The following is a 19921-nucleotide window of genomic DNA, read 5'->3' on the forward strand; positions in this document are numbered from 1 at the left end:
GAGAAAGTTTAGCTCGGTGGTTTTCCTAAATGTCACCACGTCTCACTCACACCTCACACAGCGATCCCTGTAATTATCCCCTCTGCTGAAACGGGAGGAGGACAGATATGTTACAGACGCATGAGGTGCAACAACATGCCTTCAACTGTGGTTTTCAACCAGACCTACGGCTTTCAAGACAAGTTGTGCAATGGATGATGGACAGCTGCTCATGCACAATAAAATAAGCTAAAACATGAGGATACAAACCAGAGATGCACGGATTAATTTCTGTATCAATCCCAATATTTTAAAAAATTCTAGATCGGTTTTCTATCACAATGTGGATGATCAGGGAAGGTCTAGACTTGGTTCTGCAAAAACTCCACATTAATACATTTGTGATTCAGTACTTTTATGTCTGTTTTTAAAAAAAATAGAAACGTTTTGAGTCAATTCAGTACATTAGCGATGTTGGATTGACTTAAAAAACGTGAAGCTGAAACTTTAAAACTTCAGTTTATCTCAGAATTTTTCAGAAAGAACATTTTATTCAACCAGATGAACCATTCCTGCTAAAATGTGTTAAATTTCATTATCATGGGAACACAGTATAAGGAAACAACACAATATGATGTTTATCTCAATTAAATTTTAATACTTTTTTAAAAACGGAGATAATTTGGTTTTTAATAGTTTTTCAATCCCTGAGTGCACTGTTTAGTTGATAAGCTGCAGCTTAAAACATCAGCTTTTCCTTGACTTCTGATCAACGAAAATGGTTACTTTGCTTTTTTGTTATTTATTGCAACTTTTATTTGTGTTTTAAAGTTTTAAATGCTCATTTCATTTCCCCAATTTTGTATTAATCAGGTGCCAGCAAGCTTTTTAAGTTACATTTTTCTTGAGCCATAAAACTTAAATGACCCCTTGAAAAACAATGGCTTATCATACTTAATATTTTATAAACAAAAAAAACTAATAATAAGTCAAATAAGGAAGCAGAAGTAGGAGGCCTTTGAACTGGTGCACATGCATTTAAACCTGATTTCATCCCAGATGTGAAACAGAAACTCGAGCGGAGGTCTGACCTTCTTCGAAGCCGTCCCTGAAAGATCCCGACCGGCTCATGGTGCGGGTCTTCTCGTCCAGCGACATGCAGGAGTTTCTCAGTCGGCTGTCGCTGCACGGGTCAAAAGGAGGGTCCTGATTGGTCAGGCTGTTGTTGCGCAGACCAGCGAGGTTGACCTGACCTGCAGAGGTTGGGCTGGATGCTGCAGAAATGACACAACCAGAGCATCAAAGCTGGTTCTTTTTAAAAGCACATTTAAATACAGGTTATATTATATACAATAAAACATTTTACATACATTTAAACACAAAGGTGGGAGTTGGTGGAGCTAAAATGAACCAGCTCTCTGTCGATGAGCTTTCAGTGTCTCAGTAAGGTATTCACACATGATCCTGATGCACAAGCTTTAATGGTTTTTATTGGGATTTTATGTGATAAAGCAACACAAAGTATTGCATAATTAAAACAGGAACAAAAAGCAAACATTGTTCCAAATACAAATCCTAAAAATGTGACCTGCATTTATAATAAAGGGGATCAAGTACACAAAATTCACCATCCATCCATCCATTTTCTTTACAGGAGGTGCTGGTGCCTCTCCAGCTATCGTTCCGGGTGAGAGGCGGATTCCCCTGGACAGGTCGCCAGTCTGTCGCAGGGCAACACAGAGACACACAACCATGCACACACACACACTCACACCTAGGGGCAATGTGGAGAGGCCAGTTAACCTGACAGTCATGTTTTTGGACTGTGGGAGGAAACCGGAGTACCTGGAGAAAACCCACGCATGCACAGGGAGAACATGCAAACTCCATGCAGAAAGACCGGGGCTGGGGCAGCTTGGTAGAGCTGCAAGGCAACAGCTCTACCAACTGCGCCACTGTGCAGCCTCTACACAAAATTCACATTTTGCACAATTTTGATTGCTCATCTTGGTCTGAACCAGCAATAACCGAATTGTTTTTGGTTTCAAAAACTTTCTGATTGTTGAGTCACATTCGACAAGCAACAGGTCATTACCCAGCAACCCAAGTGGAGCTCCAGCATGTTTGTTCAGCTGGTTTTACTAATGTATGCGCTGTACAACGGCTGCTGTAAAACACAAGTGTATTGTTGTCGACTCACCATCCAGAAACCACTTGCTGCATTCTTGTTGAATGTGCAGGAGGCTCCACTTCTGCTTTTCTAAGACATACCCTTGTAAAATTGCTTATCTGTTAGCAGCTATTTTCATGTTTGAGTATAAATATCGAGTGACCGGAAGCAGATTATTTGAATTTTAAGTGACGGTGCCCTAAAACAGCTCAGACACATCCTAACATTTTCAAGTTAAAAATAATAGGTACCTTTAATATTTTTCAATTTTTTGCAGTACTTAATAGTTTGTTTTGTCGAGGATTGTCCTTTCCTCCCAAAAGATTAGCAGACATGCAAATTTGGATGAAATCACTCACAATGGTGGAGTGCGTTTATTAATTATATGACTTTAAAACATTTGATTGACCTGGATTTAGTACGTAATACCAAAGTAAATGCATGCCACACTTTACAGATTTGCCAGTGAATGTATAAAGTTTTTTTTTTTTTTGAGTGGCCTACCCAGCTGTCCAAAGTTGAAGCGAGTCCCAGAGGGAGAGGTGAGGCTGGAGCCGGGGGAGAACGGTGAGTTACTGGCAGAGTCCTGCAGCCCACTGGTGGAGTGGGAGCGCAGCCAATCACGGTCCTCATGACCCCGCAGCTGCTGAGAGGGACCGTACCTGCAGAGAGTCAAAGAATTGGCTTAAAACGGAAGCCAGGGCATCAAACTGGAGATTTTGTGTGGAGGATATGGGATTTTATTATTCTTTAAACAACAAGTGATCTGGATTTTGTTGCTTATTTTGCTTCCAGCAGCCAGATTAATCACCAGGATCTGACATGAAGATGAGACAGATGCTGCACCAACATATTACAACAGCGTGAACGTTTTTTAAAAGCTTTGAGCAACAGAAAAAAGCAGAAAAGACGGCAAAAAAGAAAAAATTTGATCCCCTGATACAAAAAAAAAATCATGCCTGCCCCAGAACAACACACTGATAGATCTGCACAGGAACAAACACTCAACACGACAACACATGTGCCAAGTGCCAAACAAAATCTTGATTTTGAAAAGCGTGAGCAGAAGCCTTAACGAGATGATGTGGACGCTGCGAAAAATTAAAAAAATATATAGCAGAGGCTGGTAAAACCGGAGAGAAAAGGTGCAAAGTGCCCAACAGGAGAACAAATGAGGTACCTGAATCCCTTCTTAGGCAGAGTGTTTCTACCACAATGTGGCCCGCTGTGGGAGAAAAACACTTCAGAAGAGGAACACAAATGGAGGGAGGAGGCAAGGAAACATGTCTCTGAAAAAATGGCTGACATTATTTTAACAATGTAATCTCTATGGTGCAATCTACAGGATCAGGGCCACTGGAAAAAAAATCTTATTTTAATCTCATAAGTTTGAGAAAATTAAAGTCAAAATTCCAAGAAAAAAAAGTCGAAATTAAAAAAAAAAAAGTCAGGATCTTGAGATTAGATTTCTGAGATAAAAATCAAAATTCTCAGAAAAAAGTCATATTTCCTTCTCTTTTTTTCAGTGACCCTAATCCTCTGCAATAGCAATCAAATAATGTCCAAACTGGAAAGTTTTATTTATTCATTTATTTTTTCAGAATGTCAAAAGCTTTAGCAAAAAAAAAAAAAGAAATTAAATAAATAAACGGCATTTTTCAAGATTAACTAGAAAACTAGACTAACTAGGACTCGATTCTCAAGTATTTTTCAAATATTTAATATTTCAGTGGAAACAGAAAAAAACAATTTTGGTGTAAGCTCTATTCTCAACCACAAGATGGCAGTACGTGACAGCTAAACTAAAACCTGAAACTCATAATTTCCATTCATCTCCAGGAGTCCTAAAACTAACCACAGACTACCACACAGGGACAAAACGCTGAGGCTAGATTACAGGCTGTAATCCCAGAGGCCGGGGCTCCCTGTGTGGCAGCAGGTGGTGCTTTAGCAGGACCACCCACCTCAGCAACAGCCTAACACCGCACACAGGTACATTTACCTGTCCTGCCTCCGAGGTAGCGTGTTTCGGCTGAATATGGGGCTAGCGGAGGGCGAGGAGAGGGGACTGATGGAAGACAGGAAGGGGAAAAGAAAACGCACAACAGACACAAGAGAAACAGCAAAGTTTTAGAGAGTGAGGTAGATGAAGGAAAGTGTCAGAGCAGAAATCAACAGCAAGGATTCAGCAGAGAAACCTCACTGATGTCGCAGCCTGGAGCCCAAATGATAAAATGTTTCCTCTGAGGCATTCTCGTCACTTTACACAGTCAGGCTGTCAGGAAGGAATCCGCTACACTGACAAGAATCAGGATTGTTTCCTTGCCGCGGCTGCACACAGATTACCAAACGACTCCAACATCACGGCTGCTTTGTGCAACTGATCAATTCAGACATTTTTCAAAAGGAAACAACAGGATTGTTTAGGAGTTTTTGGTACAGATTTCCTCCCTGCAACAGAAGTCTGGTACTGTTGTCTGACAATTAGGAAAAGCCACACATATGATGCCAGATTAGGGTCATTGCAGATGGAAAAAATATTATTTAAACGGCCACAAAAAACTCAGAAATTTTTAGATTAAGCACAGAAATTTTTCAGAAAAATTTCTGAAAATGAAAAGTCAAAAATTTGCTATAAACAAACTCAGGAAATTTGAGAATGATCTTTGAAGGTTTCTTGATAAAAGAACATTTCTATCTTGAAAATTTTTTCAATGAAACTTCTTAATAATAACTTTTATCATAAAACCTGTTTTTATTATTATTTCTATTACTATTATTTTATCACTATAAAATAATTTGAGATAACTTATTATTGACAGATTGTTTTTCTTATAACATGGGAAAAATATCTTGTTATAAGTAAAAAAATCTGCCAGTGGAACTTATTATTTTTCATCAACATTAACAAACTATTTATGTGAGATAAGCTGTTATTCCTTGCTGAAAAGTTACTTGTAAGATATTTTAGTCTTTTTTCCAACTGTGCTAAGATATTTGCACTAGAAAGACAAACTGTGTAAGAGTTTATGGTTTTGCAGTGTACAAACAGTGAAGTTTGTTCAAAGGATGTAAATATTTCTGCAGTGAACCTGAAAACAATGATGCAATTATCAAACAAGTACATTAAATCTAATAGTTATGCAAACTTTTTAACCTGCTGTTCAGAAAAATATCAGCAAACAAACAAAAGTTTTCATCTCCTAATCATTTCCGTAACCCATCCTGTCTGTCCGTACCTCTCTGACATGCCGGTCTTGACGCTCCCGGTGCGACCCAGAGCAGAGACGGTGTCCTCGCGGTGCGTCCCGAGTCCGCCGGCGCTACTCAGGCTCATGTCGATGGACTCGCTGCTGGTGTGCATGCTGCTGACCGAGGGGAATCCCACGCTGCCTGCCCCACCGTGCCCACCCAGGGTGCCCTCTCTGCTCGGCACAGACGAGCCGCTGAAGGTGGTTCCCCATGTCAGGCTGTTGGAGGGACCGGTGGAGGAATACATCGATCCTGGGCTGGAGGCCTGCAAGATAAATGTCTAAGATTAGGTCTGCGAAGGGATGGGAAACAAATCAATAATAATATGCATCAATACAGAGAAAATTCACTGAACTCTGATCTAAAACCGCACAGGATTCTGGGAGACGTATGCAGAGAAAAGGCTTTAAATGCTCAACATCTCACAGAACTCTTTGGTTAAATAGCAACGACCTGTTGAGTAACATGCGCAGCAGCATTTTATGCAGCAGCGTGGGTTGCTAGGTAACAGGGTAGTGCCACATCAAATCTGACTTGACAATCAAAAGATTTTTCAAATGGCTCATTTTCCAGACACTAAAAAAATTGCCGAAGTCGTTGGGTGGGTGTTTTTTAAGTGCTTGTGTTGCTTTTAGACGTTGGAGAAACTCAAATCGAAGTATAAAAACCAGCAAAATGTGAATTAGATGTTCAACCTCCCACAGCTAGTTAAGCAAAGGTGGTGTCATCAATTGACTCACTCACTCTTTGGTCACCTAGCAACAATGTGTTGAGTAACTGGTGGTTACTTAGCAACAACCTGCAGAGTAAGTTGAGGTTACTTAGCAACAACGTGTTGAGTAACTGGTGGTTACCTAGCAACAACCTGCAGAGTAACTTGCGCAGCAGCAGTTTAAGCTTTCCCCACAGTTCTTCATAACTGCTTACAAATAAAAGAATAACAGTACGGAGTAAAAACTGTGGATAAAAAATATATTTCAGATATTTAAAACAAAAATCCAATCAATAATTAGCAATATTTACTGACATAAAACGCTTATTTTTGCCATTTCCAAAATCTCTCTAGGAAATAAACTGATCAAACATCCTAACATGAAAGACCTTCAATCAACATTCCAGATGTAACTTCTCCATCATATTGAGAGGAAGATTCAATAATCATTATCCTAAATCAAATTCCAGTTGCAGCCCTGACATTAAGTCCTTACATTGTCCGCTTCCATTCCAGGGTGAATTGAATCTGAAATAATTTAATAAACTTTTGAACTGCCTTCTGTTTGTGAAGAAGTGACTTCTCTTTCGTCAAACAACATCCTCTGTGTCATAACGTGACTCACAGCCATTCAGCTCAAAACTTATGAATCATGTGAAAACGTGAAGCAGAGTTCATGACCGAGCACGCTCAAACAGCCCGGGTCTGAAGTGATTTTGATCTGCAGTTTGTTAAACGGGCGTTTCATCTGCGCCTCACCTGAACCGGAGTTGAATAAAGAAGTCGGCGTGTTTGTGGTATTAGTAAGGTGAGAGCAGAATAATCCCAGCGTCCCACCAAAGGCCGGTAAGTAGCTCTATAAACACACTCCCACGTTTAACACCGCCACAGTTTACTCTTGTATAAACTAAGGACACAAACAGTTGCTGCTTTTAAACCGGGAATAAAAAGGGTAGCAGCTGAATTCACAGGTAATATTTTAATATTTTAACTAAAATTAATAAAAATGAATAAAAAAAAATACTGTTCTGACAATAAATATGAGCAACATTTGGTGGGAAATTATTACTTTTTTGTGTCCATGATAAAGATCAATCCACATTTGACTTACTTAAAGAGAAACTAAATGAAAATCACTTGTATTTTATGTCATATTTGAACCCAAAGGAACAGGAAGTCAAATGTTAACTCTCTAATCAGCTGAAGTGAAATAAATCCTACCTAACCCAGTTAAAGTGTCTGACCTGCTCGCTGCCCAGAGTCGCGGTTCCTGACCCCAGGGCTCGGCCTCCAAACAGGGGGCTGCTGGTCTCGCTGTCCGCGCCTCCCAGCGCGCCATCGGGCGACTCCAGCACTGTCGGAACGTGGTTCATGGTGGCGTGGGGGTTGGAGATCACCGTGGAGTTCTTCAGGTTTTCAGCTGTGGTGACTGGAGCTTGTTTACTGGCCTTACCGCCAAATAACCTAAACGTGCATCAGTGAAGGAGAGCAGGAAGTTAAACCAATCAGTCACCGAATGAACAACAAACATGTTTTAACCAAAAATAGTATGTTGAAGTACTTGAGTACAATATCTGGATACTTTGCCCAACATACTCCTACTGAATGTAATTGAGAAAATACAACTAGTTGCTACCAGAGTACCCAGAAATAATACTACAGAAAGAGTAAAACTACTTCAGCATATTTTTACTCAAGCAAAAGTAAAAAGTAACCATCTAAAAATTACTCAGGTAATAGTAAAAAAGTATTTGGTAAAAAGTGTGTACAAGTACTGAGTAACTGATCAAATTATCAATCAATTAGTATTTAAGAATTACATAATCAGGTGGATCAAATTATAAAGTTAAGAGGAAATTTTGGTATTTCATGGACCAAAATGACAATAATTCATATTATTAAAAAAAAAATAAAATAAAATAAAAAATCAGGCAAAATGATTTTTTACAAATCAATATAAAACTTATGAAACTAACAGAAACTGCAGGTGTGTCTCTGTGTCTGATGAAGTTTTGGTTAAAACATGTTTGTTTTCCATTCAGTGGGAAGAAAATCCAGAAACTTTACTCAAGAAAGAATAGAAATACTTCATAACAGAATCACTCAAGTAAAAATAAAAAGAACCGCAAGAAGTAATACAACTTCTAAAGGTAAATTTTTCCAAAAAGTTTCTTAAGTTAATGTGATTGGGTAAATGTAGCTAAACACCAAAAGAATCTGCTTAGAGCTTCTAATTTTACTCATAAAACAGTGAAGAAAGAAGAAGCGCTTATAGGCTGCTAGTCAGAACGAAGCGGCGCTTGAACCTACAACCCTCCTCTTGTTCCCGGCTTCGGCTAATCGGTGGGCTGTGATGACTGCAGCCGCGGCGGGGGATAACAGCAACACGTCTGTTTGAAGACTTATCACTGCCTCACATTAACGAGGGCAGAGTGCTGAGGTAAGGCGATGCAGACTCCATTCCTGCACGCCACTCCCTCCTGTTGCCCCTCCAACCTCACCACCAAGGCTGAGGCTTGGCAGCTCATCAACCGCGCTCAAGGCCTCCACTCACAATGGCCTCATTTAACCCCACACACACACACTGAGTGAGTGTGTGTGTAAAACAGGCCCACACGTGTGATACTTTAGTCATGATTAAGGTTTTTTGGGGGAGTGAAGTCAAGTCCATACAGGAGGGCCCCACTTGGAGTGGCTCACCATGTCTGGAGGGGTTCGCTAAAAACCAGGGCCGTCAACGTTAGCGCGTTAGCTAGTTAATCTGATATCACACTGCAAAAACACGAAGTCTTACCAAGTGTTTTAGCTTCTAGTGCCATTATCTTAGCACGCATGACATGAGACAAAACTAACTTAAAAAGCAGTAGCAAGATATAGCCACTTGTTTTAAGTAAATAATTCCTTAATGTTAATGAAAAACTGCTTGTTCCAATGGAAAACTAACTTAAAACATGGGAAAAATGTCTTGTTACAAGTGAAATAATCTGCTAATGAACTGGTACTCGGTTGATGCAGTATATGAAGCTGATCTTATCTGCCTCACCAAAGGTGGTTTCTGAGTTAAAAACTGTTTCTGAATCGAATCATGACTCTGAAAATCAGAATCGTATCTCCAGTTTGAAGATGTGTGTTCACCTGCGAAGTGTTGGTGATGAAACCTGCTGTCTTCCCGCCGCCGCCGGGCCGCTCTGCATCCCGCCTCTCAGATTGTCGATCTCGGAGACGCCCTTCTCGCGATCCGTCTGATTGGCCAGAAGCGCTGCTGACCCGTTGGGCTTGGCGACGCCGAACGAGTTTTTCCCGTGAGACGTGACGGAGAGCACGGCCGCCTCGATGCTGCTGGTGGACGAGCGGTTGCCGTTGCGGGCGGCGGCACCCGAGCGGCTGGGCCTGGGCAGGCTGCGGTACTGCAGAGTGGAGCGGGCGCTCATCGGGAGGAAGCCGTCGTCATGGTGACCCAACGCAGACCCCCCGTCCTGCCCACCCGATTTTAAGCCGCCCGACAGAGAGCGCCCTCCTGATTTGGGCATCTTCCCCAACGTGGCCGAGCCGCTGGTGATGGTGGCGCCGCTCGCGGTAACCATGGTTACCATGCCGTGACCTTGCTTCTTGAAGCCGAAGGTGCTGGTCGGGGTGCGGGTCGACAGCACGAGCGTGTGAGACTGCGGGTCGGAGACGGTGTGCGTCAGCGGGGCGGCGGCGGCGCGGCCGGCGGTGGCCGGCTGCTTCTTGGCCTCGTCGCCGCTGCTGCGCCCGGCGTCGGACGGCGAGCGCTGGAGGCCGTTCGAGCGCGGAGAGTGGCGACCTTTTTCCGACACTTTTACGTCGTCGGTTTTACCTGCAGGAGGATGAAAACGATTCAGGTGAGCGAACAAAACCAGAACGGCTTCACATTACGACACAGGTGGGAAGAGTCTCCAGAAATTTCACTCCAACGTTAGAGCTGCACAATATGGCTGAAAAACGGATGTCCAAAGTGTGGCCCGTGGACCTTTTGTGGCCCCTGGAATGATTTTGTGTGGCTCTGCCTGCAGTATAAAAACGGTACAGATCTGACTGTTAGGCAGATGGAGCCAATGCAGATGCACATGTTTTATAATGGGGATAATTTTATAAACATCCTAATTACAAACAAAACATTTGATCCTAAAGAGATTCTCCTTTTAAAGTCGTTAAAAAGTCACAAACAGTTCTAACTGCTGATTTTACCTGTTTTCCTATCTAAGCTGAGTGATTAATATTTTTTGAAAAGTAATTTTGGTTACAAAGATTCATAATCCATTTTAGTTATTGCATTAATATGCTGTTGTTATTATATTAGTTGAAAATTATCTCAAAATGACAATATTACTGTTTATCACAATAACTTCTGGGAAAATGTATTTGTTATAACGTCAAAGTCGTACAGTTTCCTAAAAACCAAGTAATAATCATCACTTTTATAATTATCACAATACCACAAAATACGACAATGAATCTTAAAGTCCAAATCACCAAGCATATTTTGCGTTTATCAGTAACACACAGTCCCAATAATATATACAAAATGTGAAAGGTTAAACATAAAATCACAGAAAACTAAATCTTAATCCTCCATTATATTATAACAAACAAAATCACACAAGGATTATCTCCAGGTAGCTACAAAGGCCACACCAAAAAAAAACAAAAAAACATTAAAAGTTGCCAAATTTATTGTTTATCTTGATATATTGTTCTATGTTTAACGATGGGAGTTTGATTTACCCGAGCCGTGGCTCTTCAGGCCGACTGAAACCGTGGAGCCAGTGCTGCTGGTGCTTTTAGTGCGGGGCGACGTCACCCCCACCTGGGCGCTCATGCCCCTCCTCCAGGAGCCCGTGTTGGACACAGAGGGCGTCTTCCTGCCCGAGCAGCCCTTGTCGGACTCGTCGGACACGTCGCAGTTCCTGCGGCTCCACTTGGCGTCCATCCTGGCGCCGCCGTCCAGCCCGCCGTCGGGCCGCTTCACCTCGTCTCCGGTCCAAGCTTGGTGAGCCGTTGTGGAGGCAGAGTGCTTCTCCGCATCCGTCACAGGCTGGAAACACAGAGGAACAGTTAGACAAGAGGTTCGCAAAAGTACAACGGCGTATTACGGCCAAGGTAGACGGAAGGCAAAAAAAAGGAGTAAAATTCTGCTAAAAATCTCAGAAATTTTCAGATGAATCTCAGAAATTTTCTAGAAAAAATATCGATATTTCTGAGCTCCAAAAGTCAAAGATTTGTAAGAAAAAAAATGAAATTTTGAGATTAGTCTCAGGAATTTCCTAGAAAAACTTTCAAATTTATAGTCAAAAAATTTCCATTTTTTCTCTAACATTTTTGACTTGAAACTCTTTTCAAGTTTTTTCCAGAAAATTTCTGAGATCCATCTCAAATTTTTTGTTTTTCTTCTCACAAATTTTCAACTTTTTAAACCCAGAGATTGTGAGATTAATCTCAGAAATTTTCTATAAAAATCATACAAGTTTCTGAGCTCCACAAGTCCAAAATCTTCTAGAAAAAAAAGGACATATTAAATTAAAAACTTTCTGAGCTCCAAAACTCGAAAATGCAAAAAGAAAAAGAAAAGTTTGAGATTAACCACAGAAATGTTTGACTTTAGAGCTCAAAAATTTCCTTGTTTTTTCTAGAAAATGTCAGTTTTTTTTCCCAGAAGTTTTTGAGTTTTTGGTGAAAATCTACTTCTCCTTTCTTTTCTATCTACAATACCCCTAGCATACTGTCATGTAATTTTCTAGAAAATTTCTGAGAATCTCAAAATTTCTGAGTTTTCTTCTTACAAATTTTTGACTTCTGGAGCTCAAAATGTAATCATTCTGGCAGAAAATTACTCAGTTTTTCCCATCTACAATGGTCCTACCATGTTATCGTAGAAAAGTGCTCGGTTCAATCAGACAGCAGGACAGCAGTCGGTCTGGTCACATCACAGCTTGCGAACTAAATGTTCTAGTAATTTAAAAGATGACTACACTTTCATGTCAGAGCAAGCCTACAGTCTGACAACAGCAGATCTTCAGATTACTGAATCCTGGTTAGTGAACTGATAATGACCTTCTCACAGGAAATGTACTTAACGCAAACCAGCAGGAACACTGTTGAAGCATTTCAGCTCCATGGTTAATTAACATTTTGCTCAGGCACATTCTTGTTTTGAATCTTTATGCCAACCAGAGTTCACACCTGAGAGGAGACGCAATTCGATTGGGGAACAAATTTGAGACATTCACACTGCATTTTGTCAAAACAATCTAAACTAATTAAAAACCTGTTCCCCTCCCAGCCTGTGGGGGCGCTGCACTAAGAACCACTGAAGGAGACAACACAAAAACCTCTAATGAAAGCAGGAGCGCAACTTTCTAGTTCACAAAAAGCAAAGTAGCGTCAGATTTTAGCAGATGTCGGATTCCTCTTTTGTCTTTGGCAATAGATAATAAATTAAAAACCAGAGAAGACTCCAGCATATTGAGGCGCAGAACACAGTTTAGCCAGAAGGTGGCGTCTATTGGAGGGGCACAAACTACCAGCAGATATCTGAGATAGGACTAAAGTATAATCAAACTAAAGTTTGATTAAAGCAGAAATGGTGTGAATGCACTGTAAATATTCATAACTTTCCTACTAACAGCAGCTGGATTTGTTGCAATGACAGTTCTGCTGTCGCACAGGCAACACCTTTAAAAAGCTGCAAGCTGATCTGCTGTGAGATCTTCAAAGTCCAGCCGACGCAGGCTCGCCTGAGGACAGACGAGGCAGAGCTCATTACCGGCACTCTGTCGTACAGCTGCACTGAGAGAAAGACGCTCTGTGTGCCTTCCTTTGTTATTCAATCAGCACCTTGACCTCTGCAGCAATAATGAAGAGTGGGATGGCCTCAGATCAGGCCAAATATACTGTGAGTACAATAAGCACAAGAGTCCACTGACATTTTCAGTAAATGTCAAAGACTGACATGCAAGCTTAGAAAAAATAGCTTTAATGTATAAAAGAAACATGTGCTCCAACTAAACAACGAATGTTAAAAGCTTCATTCAGGGAGTTTCCACACCTGATAGTTCAGCAGACTCGGTTTGATTGGGGACCAAAATTGTTACATTTTCAGCTGCTGCAGTTCTCTTTCTGTCAAATCATCCAAACCAATCAAAAAACCTGTTCCCCTCCTCACCTGTGGGGGCGCTGCAGCAAGAACTACAGAAGGAAACAACTGAAAACCTCCAGAGCTTCCTTCCTCATGAAATGTAAACAAAAATGGAGTGGCGTCAGATTTTAGTGGTTGTAGGATTTGTTGCTGGTAATAACAAGCCATTTCTCCTGTTAGCACTAAACTAGACTAACGTTTGTTTTGGTTGTATTTATCCAGAATGCCCTGCTTTTGGAGCGGTGCAGGTTTCTGCAGGTTTCACCAACTCAAATTTAAGACATTTTAAGACCTTTAAAGTCAATTATGAATGAAATTTAAAACTTGTATCACATCAGAAATGTACAAAAAATAGCATAATTTATATAGCAGTGCCAAACTACTAAGTGGCAAAGACAAATGTCGTCCAGCCAACTGGCGTTAGTTAACACAAAAAAAAACTAGCTAGTTAGCAATTGTAAATTAGCAGCTAGCTAGTGGTAGCCTCAACTGCTTTGAGGAACAGAACATAATAAAGATGTCTGCCAATGACTCAAATATCAGATCGGTGTGTCTCTAATTGAAACAAATCATGTAGGAATGCCCTATAAAGACAATTCATTTAAACTTCGTTGAACTTCCAGTTGATTGAACTGGGTTTCACTGCAGGATGCAGAGAATCCTGCTCTCTGAATGCGTGTTTTCTCTGACTTGCCTGCGTGCTGAGGCCTTTGCGCTGAGCTGCAGGTGTGTTGGCGTAGGAGGAGATGGAGGAACTGGTGTTGATGTCATCAGTGTCGATGTTGTCGCTGATGCCGCTGCTTACCGAACTGCTGTCATCCCAGCTGCACAAGAAGAAGAAGAGATATGGAGGCTCATTTCAGTCCATATAAACAAATCGCTTTATATGGAGGAAAACGACAGACTAAGACCTGTTGGAATAAACAATAAATCAGTTAATTGCATAATAATTTCCATTTATTTCTCAGAAATATCTTCCAATTCCAGTGTTACATGTTTATTAGAAATGAAAATGTACTGATTTTACAGAGGGTGTACTTGCATTATTACCCTACATTACTTGAAAATTGTCTCAAAACAACATTATAGTTTATTGTAATAACTTCCGAGGCAATTCATACAAAGAGACAAAATAAAGTCTGATAGGATATAATTCTGCTTTGCATTAGCCTGCTGAGAAGAAATAAATTGACTTTTAGAGTTTTAAGTGTTTAATGTCACCACTTAGTCGAAGATGCATGCAAAATTCATTTAATGCATAAAAACAGATCACTTTCTAACACAGGAAAAGACGAAAAATGTTAATTTAAGCATGAAGTGAGACTGAAAGAAGAATCTGGTGACTGCCTGGAGATTTTCCTTTTATTCTCCATAAAACTGATTGCAACTTGGATACACACACACACACACACACACGCACACACACACACACACACACACACACACACACACACCCAGACACCTCTGAATGGGGCTGTCTATCATACGAACAAAGACTCGATGGAAGGCTGACATCATGGTGCGTTTGTGTGTCTGAGCTGTTCAAATAGACCCACATGAGCAGAGCAAACGTGCCAAGAGTTAAGGATATCTGTAAATATGTCTGTGTGTGTCTGCTGGTGTGCGTGTGTGTGGGGTGTGTGTGCATGTGTGTGTCTGCTGGTGTGCGTGTGTGTGTGTATCCGCTTAGAGGCTGTGGGGGACAGGAAGCCCAGCCAGTTGGCAAACATTGGCCTGAAAGGAGCAGAGGGAGGCTGATGGTGACAGCCACTGCAGGGATGACGCACACACACACACACACACACACACACACCCACCCATACACTTTGTCAGAAAGTGTGAAAGGATAAACACATTTCAGATTTGATCAAGCTAGCATTTGTTGCCTTTGATATAATTTTCTTCTAATCCAGATTTTTGATGTTTATTAAGGTGGGCACTTATTGTATCATTTATCATTTATGGATGTAAAGATTTCACATTTTTATTCACATGATGAATCTCAAGAAACCCAAAACATTCCTTAATGTTGGGATTGTTAGTTTTGATATTTTTTTCACAGTTTGTTTAATTAAAAGCATCAATGCACTGCAAAAACACAAAATCTCACTCAGTATCTCATAAGTAATTTTTCATGAGCTTGTGTTAAGTAAATAATTCCTTAATATTTATGAAAATGTAATAGCTCCATTATTTCACTTATTGCAAGACATTTTTCCAATCTTATAAGTGAAATAATCTGCCAATGGAACCAGAACTTTTTAATCAATATTATGGAATTATAGACTTAAAACAAACTCCTCTATCATTCTGAAAAGTTGCTTGTAAGTTAGTTTTGTTTTATTGCAAGTGTAATAAATATTTTCACTAGAAAATAGACCAAAAATACTTGGTAAGACTTAGTGTTTTTGCAGTGTAATATTCTGTTTATGGAAGCATGACTCAGATTTATTTGTTTATGAAAAGAGGAATAAATCCCTGAATCATTAATAAGGTGATGTTCGTTAATCCCGTGTATCAAGAATCAGCTATTAAGAATCAGGTAATAGAGAAAACATTCACATATTAACCTAAACTAAAAAATTCTGATGCTATTTCAAACGTTTCAGCATAAAATTATTTATGATTTAATTGTGTGAATTTCAGAAATATCTCCAAAGCAACCAGATGAGCCTACACAGTTCATTTCCCACCAGCTTACATCGTCTTGTTTTTAATCATTCATCCTTCCAGTTTGATCTTTGTACAAAAGCAAAACAGAGGCAGCTTTGGTATAAACAAAACCAAAGCGGCGTTGCTCAGTAGTCAACTTACACGCCCAGAACTTTCCCACCAAGCAGCGAGCTCACATCATAATTATGGCTTCAAACTAAGAAGCTAAACAAAAACAGACATTTCCAATGGCACAGTTCCCAGATTCAACAGAGAACCGCCAAAACCTAATCAGCTGGTTCCTGACAACCATCAGACCCAAACACCAGCCGATGACCCGACTTCCTCCTGGATTTAACCGGCTGAATAAATCAAGCAGAAGCTTAGCGCAGACACGGCTTATGGAGCTGAAAGCATCCGAGGAGAGGAAAGAGCTGGGCGGTGATGAGAGATTTAGAGTGACCAGAACCAGTTTAAGTCTTCCACACGGCCACTGGGGGTATTTCCAATCCGCTCACAGACAATAAATATGGACAGCTGCACTGCAAAAACACTAAACTTTACCAAGTACTGTCCAGTTTCCTCCAGTGCACTTGAAAAAAGACTAAGTAACTCTTCAGCAGGACATAGGAGCTGGTTTTAAGTAAATAATTCCTTAGTAGTGATAAAAAGTATTAATTCCACAGGAAGATTATTCCACTTGTAAAAAGACATTTCCCCATGGTATAAGTGAAATAATCTGCCAGCAAAACTAGTACTTCTCCATCAATATTAAGAAATTATTGACTACATCTTTCTGAAAAGTTACTTAGTAAGTTAGTTTTGTCTTATTTTAAGTGCACTGAGATATTTGCACTATAAAATAGACAAAAATACGTGGTTGGATGATTCTACACTGCAAAAACACAACATCTTACCAAGTGGTTTTGGTATAGTTTCTCACTTGCATTAGGTTAATATTGAAAAGACAAAATTACTTGGTAAAATGATTCTACACTGCAAAAACACAAAATCTTACAAAGTATAGTTTCTAGTGCAAATATCTTAGAGCACTTAAAAAAATACTAAAATAACTTACAAGCATTTTTTGGATAGATATGGGAGCTTTGTCCTTTTTCAAGTGCACTAGAAAAAATAGACAAAAATACTTGGTAAGGCTTTATGTTTTTGCAGTGAGATAATCCAAACACTAGACATGACATGAAAGGAAACATTAAATTTAGTCTCTTTTCCTGCTCATATGTCTGGTATCTACCTGTTCAGGGTGCCGGTGTTGCTGTGGGAACCGGGTCGCTGCGCGAAAATGCCAAACTGGACGGAGAGCTTCATGACTCCATGCTGCTGAAGGATTCACAGAAATAAATCTCTCTCTCTCTCTCTCTCTCTCTCTCTCTCTCTTTCTCTGCGCTCCCTCTCTCGTTCTGGATCGAGGTTCTTTGTCACTTGCTGCAGCGGTGCTTCATCCCCCGGGCGCTGTTTGTTTCTGTCTGCGCCGAGCGCCGAGCTGAAAGGATCTGAGCGGAGGACCTGCCCCGCCGCTGGTAACCTGAGCCGCCCTGGAGACCGTTAACCTCTTCACTGCCGCAGCAGCGCCGCTAACGCTGCGCAGCCAAACACACACACAAACACACCCTGTGCCCTAAATAAGCCGCTTGAGGAGCATCAAACAGGCGGGACGAGTCAAAGCCGCGCCAGCGCAGACAGATTGAGACAAAAATGACAATCCTCATCCTCCACTTGCTCTGCTGTGTGGTTCCCAGCTCTGGTTTATGTATCCTGACTGTGTGCGCGTGCGTGTGTGTAAGACTGCAATTTCCCACACAGATCCACCCTGAGCAACTGACAAGCCAGCGCTAATTAGAGATCAGGCCAAACGGCGGGCCCAGCCCTCAGCATCCTGCTGGCAGAGCAACCCGCCTGTTACCAACCGCCGAGCCTTTACGACCAATCACAGGAGACCGAGACGCTCACCACGGGCAGCGCTGGCAAAGACCAGGTCAACAGCTAATGGATCAGAACCAAAGGGTCAGTTTATAAATGTTTCTGGGTCGTAGGGAAGTTAAGGCTCTCTCACACCTGAACTTTGTTTCATTTTCAGCTGCTGAGGTTCGGTTTCATGCTCCCCTGAGTCCAGAGGTGGGTAGTAACTAGTTACATTTACTCAACTACGTTCACTTGAGTATTTTTTTTTTTAATTTACCTTTTCTATGCTGTACTTTTTACTTTTACTGGAGCTATTTTATTATGAAGTATCTCTACGCTTGAGTAAAATATCTGGATTTTCTACATACTGAATGAAAAACAAATATGTTTTAACAAACAAATAAGACCGACAGCTTCTGTTAAAGTTTCATAACTTTTTTTACTGAAAGAAACGGATTCGGAAAAAAATGTTTGTGACCAATTTTGTTATTTTTTTGTTACTAATATGAATTATTTTCATTTCCATCCTTAACATACCAACATTTCCACTTAATTTCCGATTTTGTTCCATCTGATTGTATGATTTTTAAATATTAAATAATTGATAATTTGACCAGTTCCTCAATACTTGAGTCGACTATTTACCAAATACTTTTTTTACTGTTATTTGAGTAAAAATTTTGGATTTTTCTACCCCTGTCTGGTGAGGAGCCATATTGATAAGCATGAAACTTTAACACCTGATCATATTATTACTGGAGGGCTCAAGTTGCCACCCTCAAAATTAACAAATTAAAACTTTTTTACATTGAGATTATGCTGATTTTGGTCAGTTAAAAAGCTTTTCTTTAATTTTATGAATATTGGAGATGTTTCTATTCTGTTTGAAAGCGTTTTTCCCCTCCTCGCCTGCAGGGGCACTGCATCAAGACATATTGAAGAAAAAGGCACAAAAACCTCTGAAGAAGACACTGAACACAACTTCCTGCTTCACAAATTGTAAATAAAGAGGAGTAACAAACTTTTTCTCTTTTGTCTTTGGTAAAAAAAAAAAAAAAAAAAGGCCATTTCTTGTGTTAGCACTCGATTCTTGCGTTTGTTTTGGTTGTGTTATTGAAACTGAACTAAAGATCTGATTCATTACAAAACCTCAATGGGGCTCACGGTTTAACTTGGTGAAACCAAAAGGTGCAAACCCATTCTTCAGTTTTTAAACAGGCTAAACGGCCTATAAGTCAGTAATGGAGGACGAAACGAGACCCAAATCAAGACATTCCACTCGGGAGCCTTGCCTCTCGCCCGGTCCCATTAGATTAGGGTTTCTCTTCTCCCAAAAGGGTCAAAGTTCAGGGGCCAAACTTCCTTACAGAGAAACACAGAGTTAAGAAGATGGGGGTTGGTGGCAATGAAAAAATGAAGCTCCCACATGGGACAGCCAATAATGGTTTCTGTGAGCGTCCTGAGAAACAGGCAGTGGGTTTGTTTGTTTTAACTTTCCCTGTGCGAGGCTCCTGGGACCGTGGTTGGTTGGACGGTTGGTCTGCTGGTCATTTCAGTTCACCAGCGGCTCCCCCAGCCCCCAACCTCAGGAAAAAAACCACCTCTGGCACGAGCACACAGAGTGTGTGCCGCAGAAATGTACACACAGACATGCAGCCACAACAGAGCAGCCAGGCAGAAGTAAGGGGATTTCCTGCATGTGAGAGGAAACTACTGGCCTCTTCGCCTCGCAGCTGCATCGCATAACCCCCAAATCTCCGTCTGTCGGGGGCCGGCAGGCAGCGGATGGTACCTCGGCGTGGTGGGTACGTTGTAAGGAGAAAAAAGGAATTATATTTCATTCAAAAAACCTCAGAAAATTTGAGATTAATCTCAGAAAATTTCCAGAAAATAAAGGAAATTTGTGAGCTCCAAAAAACTCAGAAATTTCAAATTAAACTTAGACATTTTTGTAGAAAACTTTGAAATTCCTGAGCTCCTAAGGTAAAATGTTCCAAAAGTTGAACATTTTTGACTTCACGAACTCAGAAAAAGTTTTTTCTAGAAAATTTCATCTGAAAACTTTTTTTTATTTTTT

At 40.7% G+C, this 19921-nt stretch overlaps 1 protein-coding gene across 11 annotated transcripts in view; it reads right to left on the reverse strand.

Moving 5' to 3' along the window:
- nav2a (neuron navigator 2a) overlaps positions 1 to 19921 on the reverse strand; it is a 119871-nt gene that overhangs the window by 20300 nt on the left and 79650 nt on the right. For 7 of the 11 annotated variants that reach the window (XM_015042651.1, XM_015042645.1, XM_015042643.1 and 4 more), the window contains 9 exons: positions 13964 to 14093; positions 10860 to 11169; positions 9249 to 9951; positions 7358 to 7577; positions 5389 to 5666; positions 4152 to 4217; positions 3330 to 3374; positions 2654 to 2811; positions 1071 to 1253 (listed from right to left, as the gene is read on the reverse strand). In XM_015042651.1, the coding sequence (XP_014898137.1) occupies positions 1071 to 1253; positions 2654 to 2811; positions 3330 to 3374; positions 4152 to 4217; positions 5389 to 5666; positions 7358 to 7577; positions 9249 to 9951; positions 10860 to 11169; positions 13964 to 14093 (2093 nt within the window). The remainder of the gene's footprint in view (positions 1 to 1070; positions 1254 to 2653; positions 2812 to 3329; positions 3375 to 4151; positions 4218 to 5388; positions 5667 to 7357; positions 7578 to 9248; positions 9952 to 10859; positions 11170 to 13963; positions 14094 to 19921) is intronic. The other 4 variants (XM_015042653.1, XM_015042646.1, XM_015042652.1 and 1 more) reach the window with 2 other exon arrangements.

Source organism: Poecilia latipinna, unplaced genomic scaffold (genome assembly GCF_001443285.1).
Source record: "Poecilia latipinna isolate Pla-1442-1.1 unplaced genomic scaffold, P_latipinna-1.0 Scaffold598, whole genome shotgun sequence".
NCBI classification, from domain to species: domain Eukaryota; kingdom Metazoa; phylum Chordata; class Actinopteri; order Cyprinodontiformes; family Poeciliidae; genus Poecilia; species Poecilia latipinna.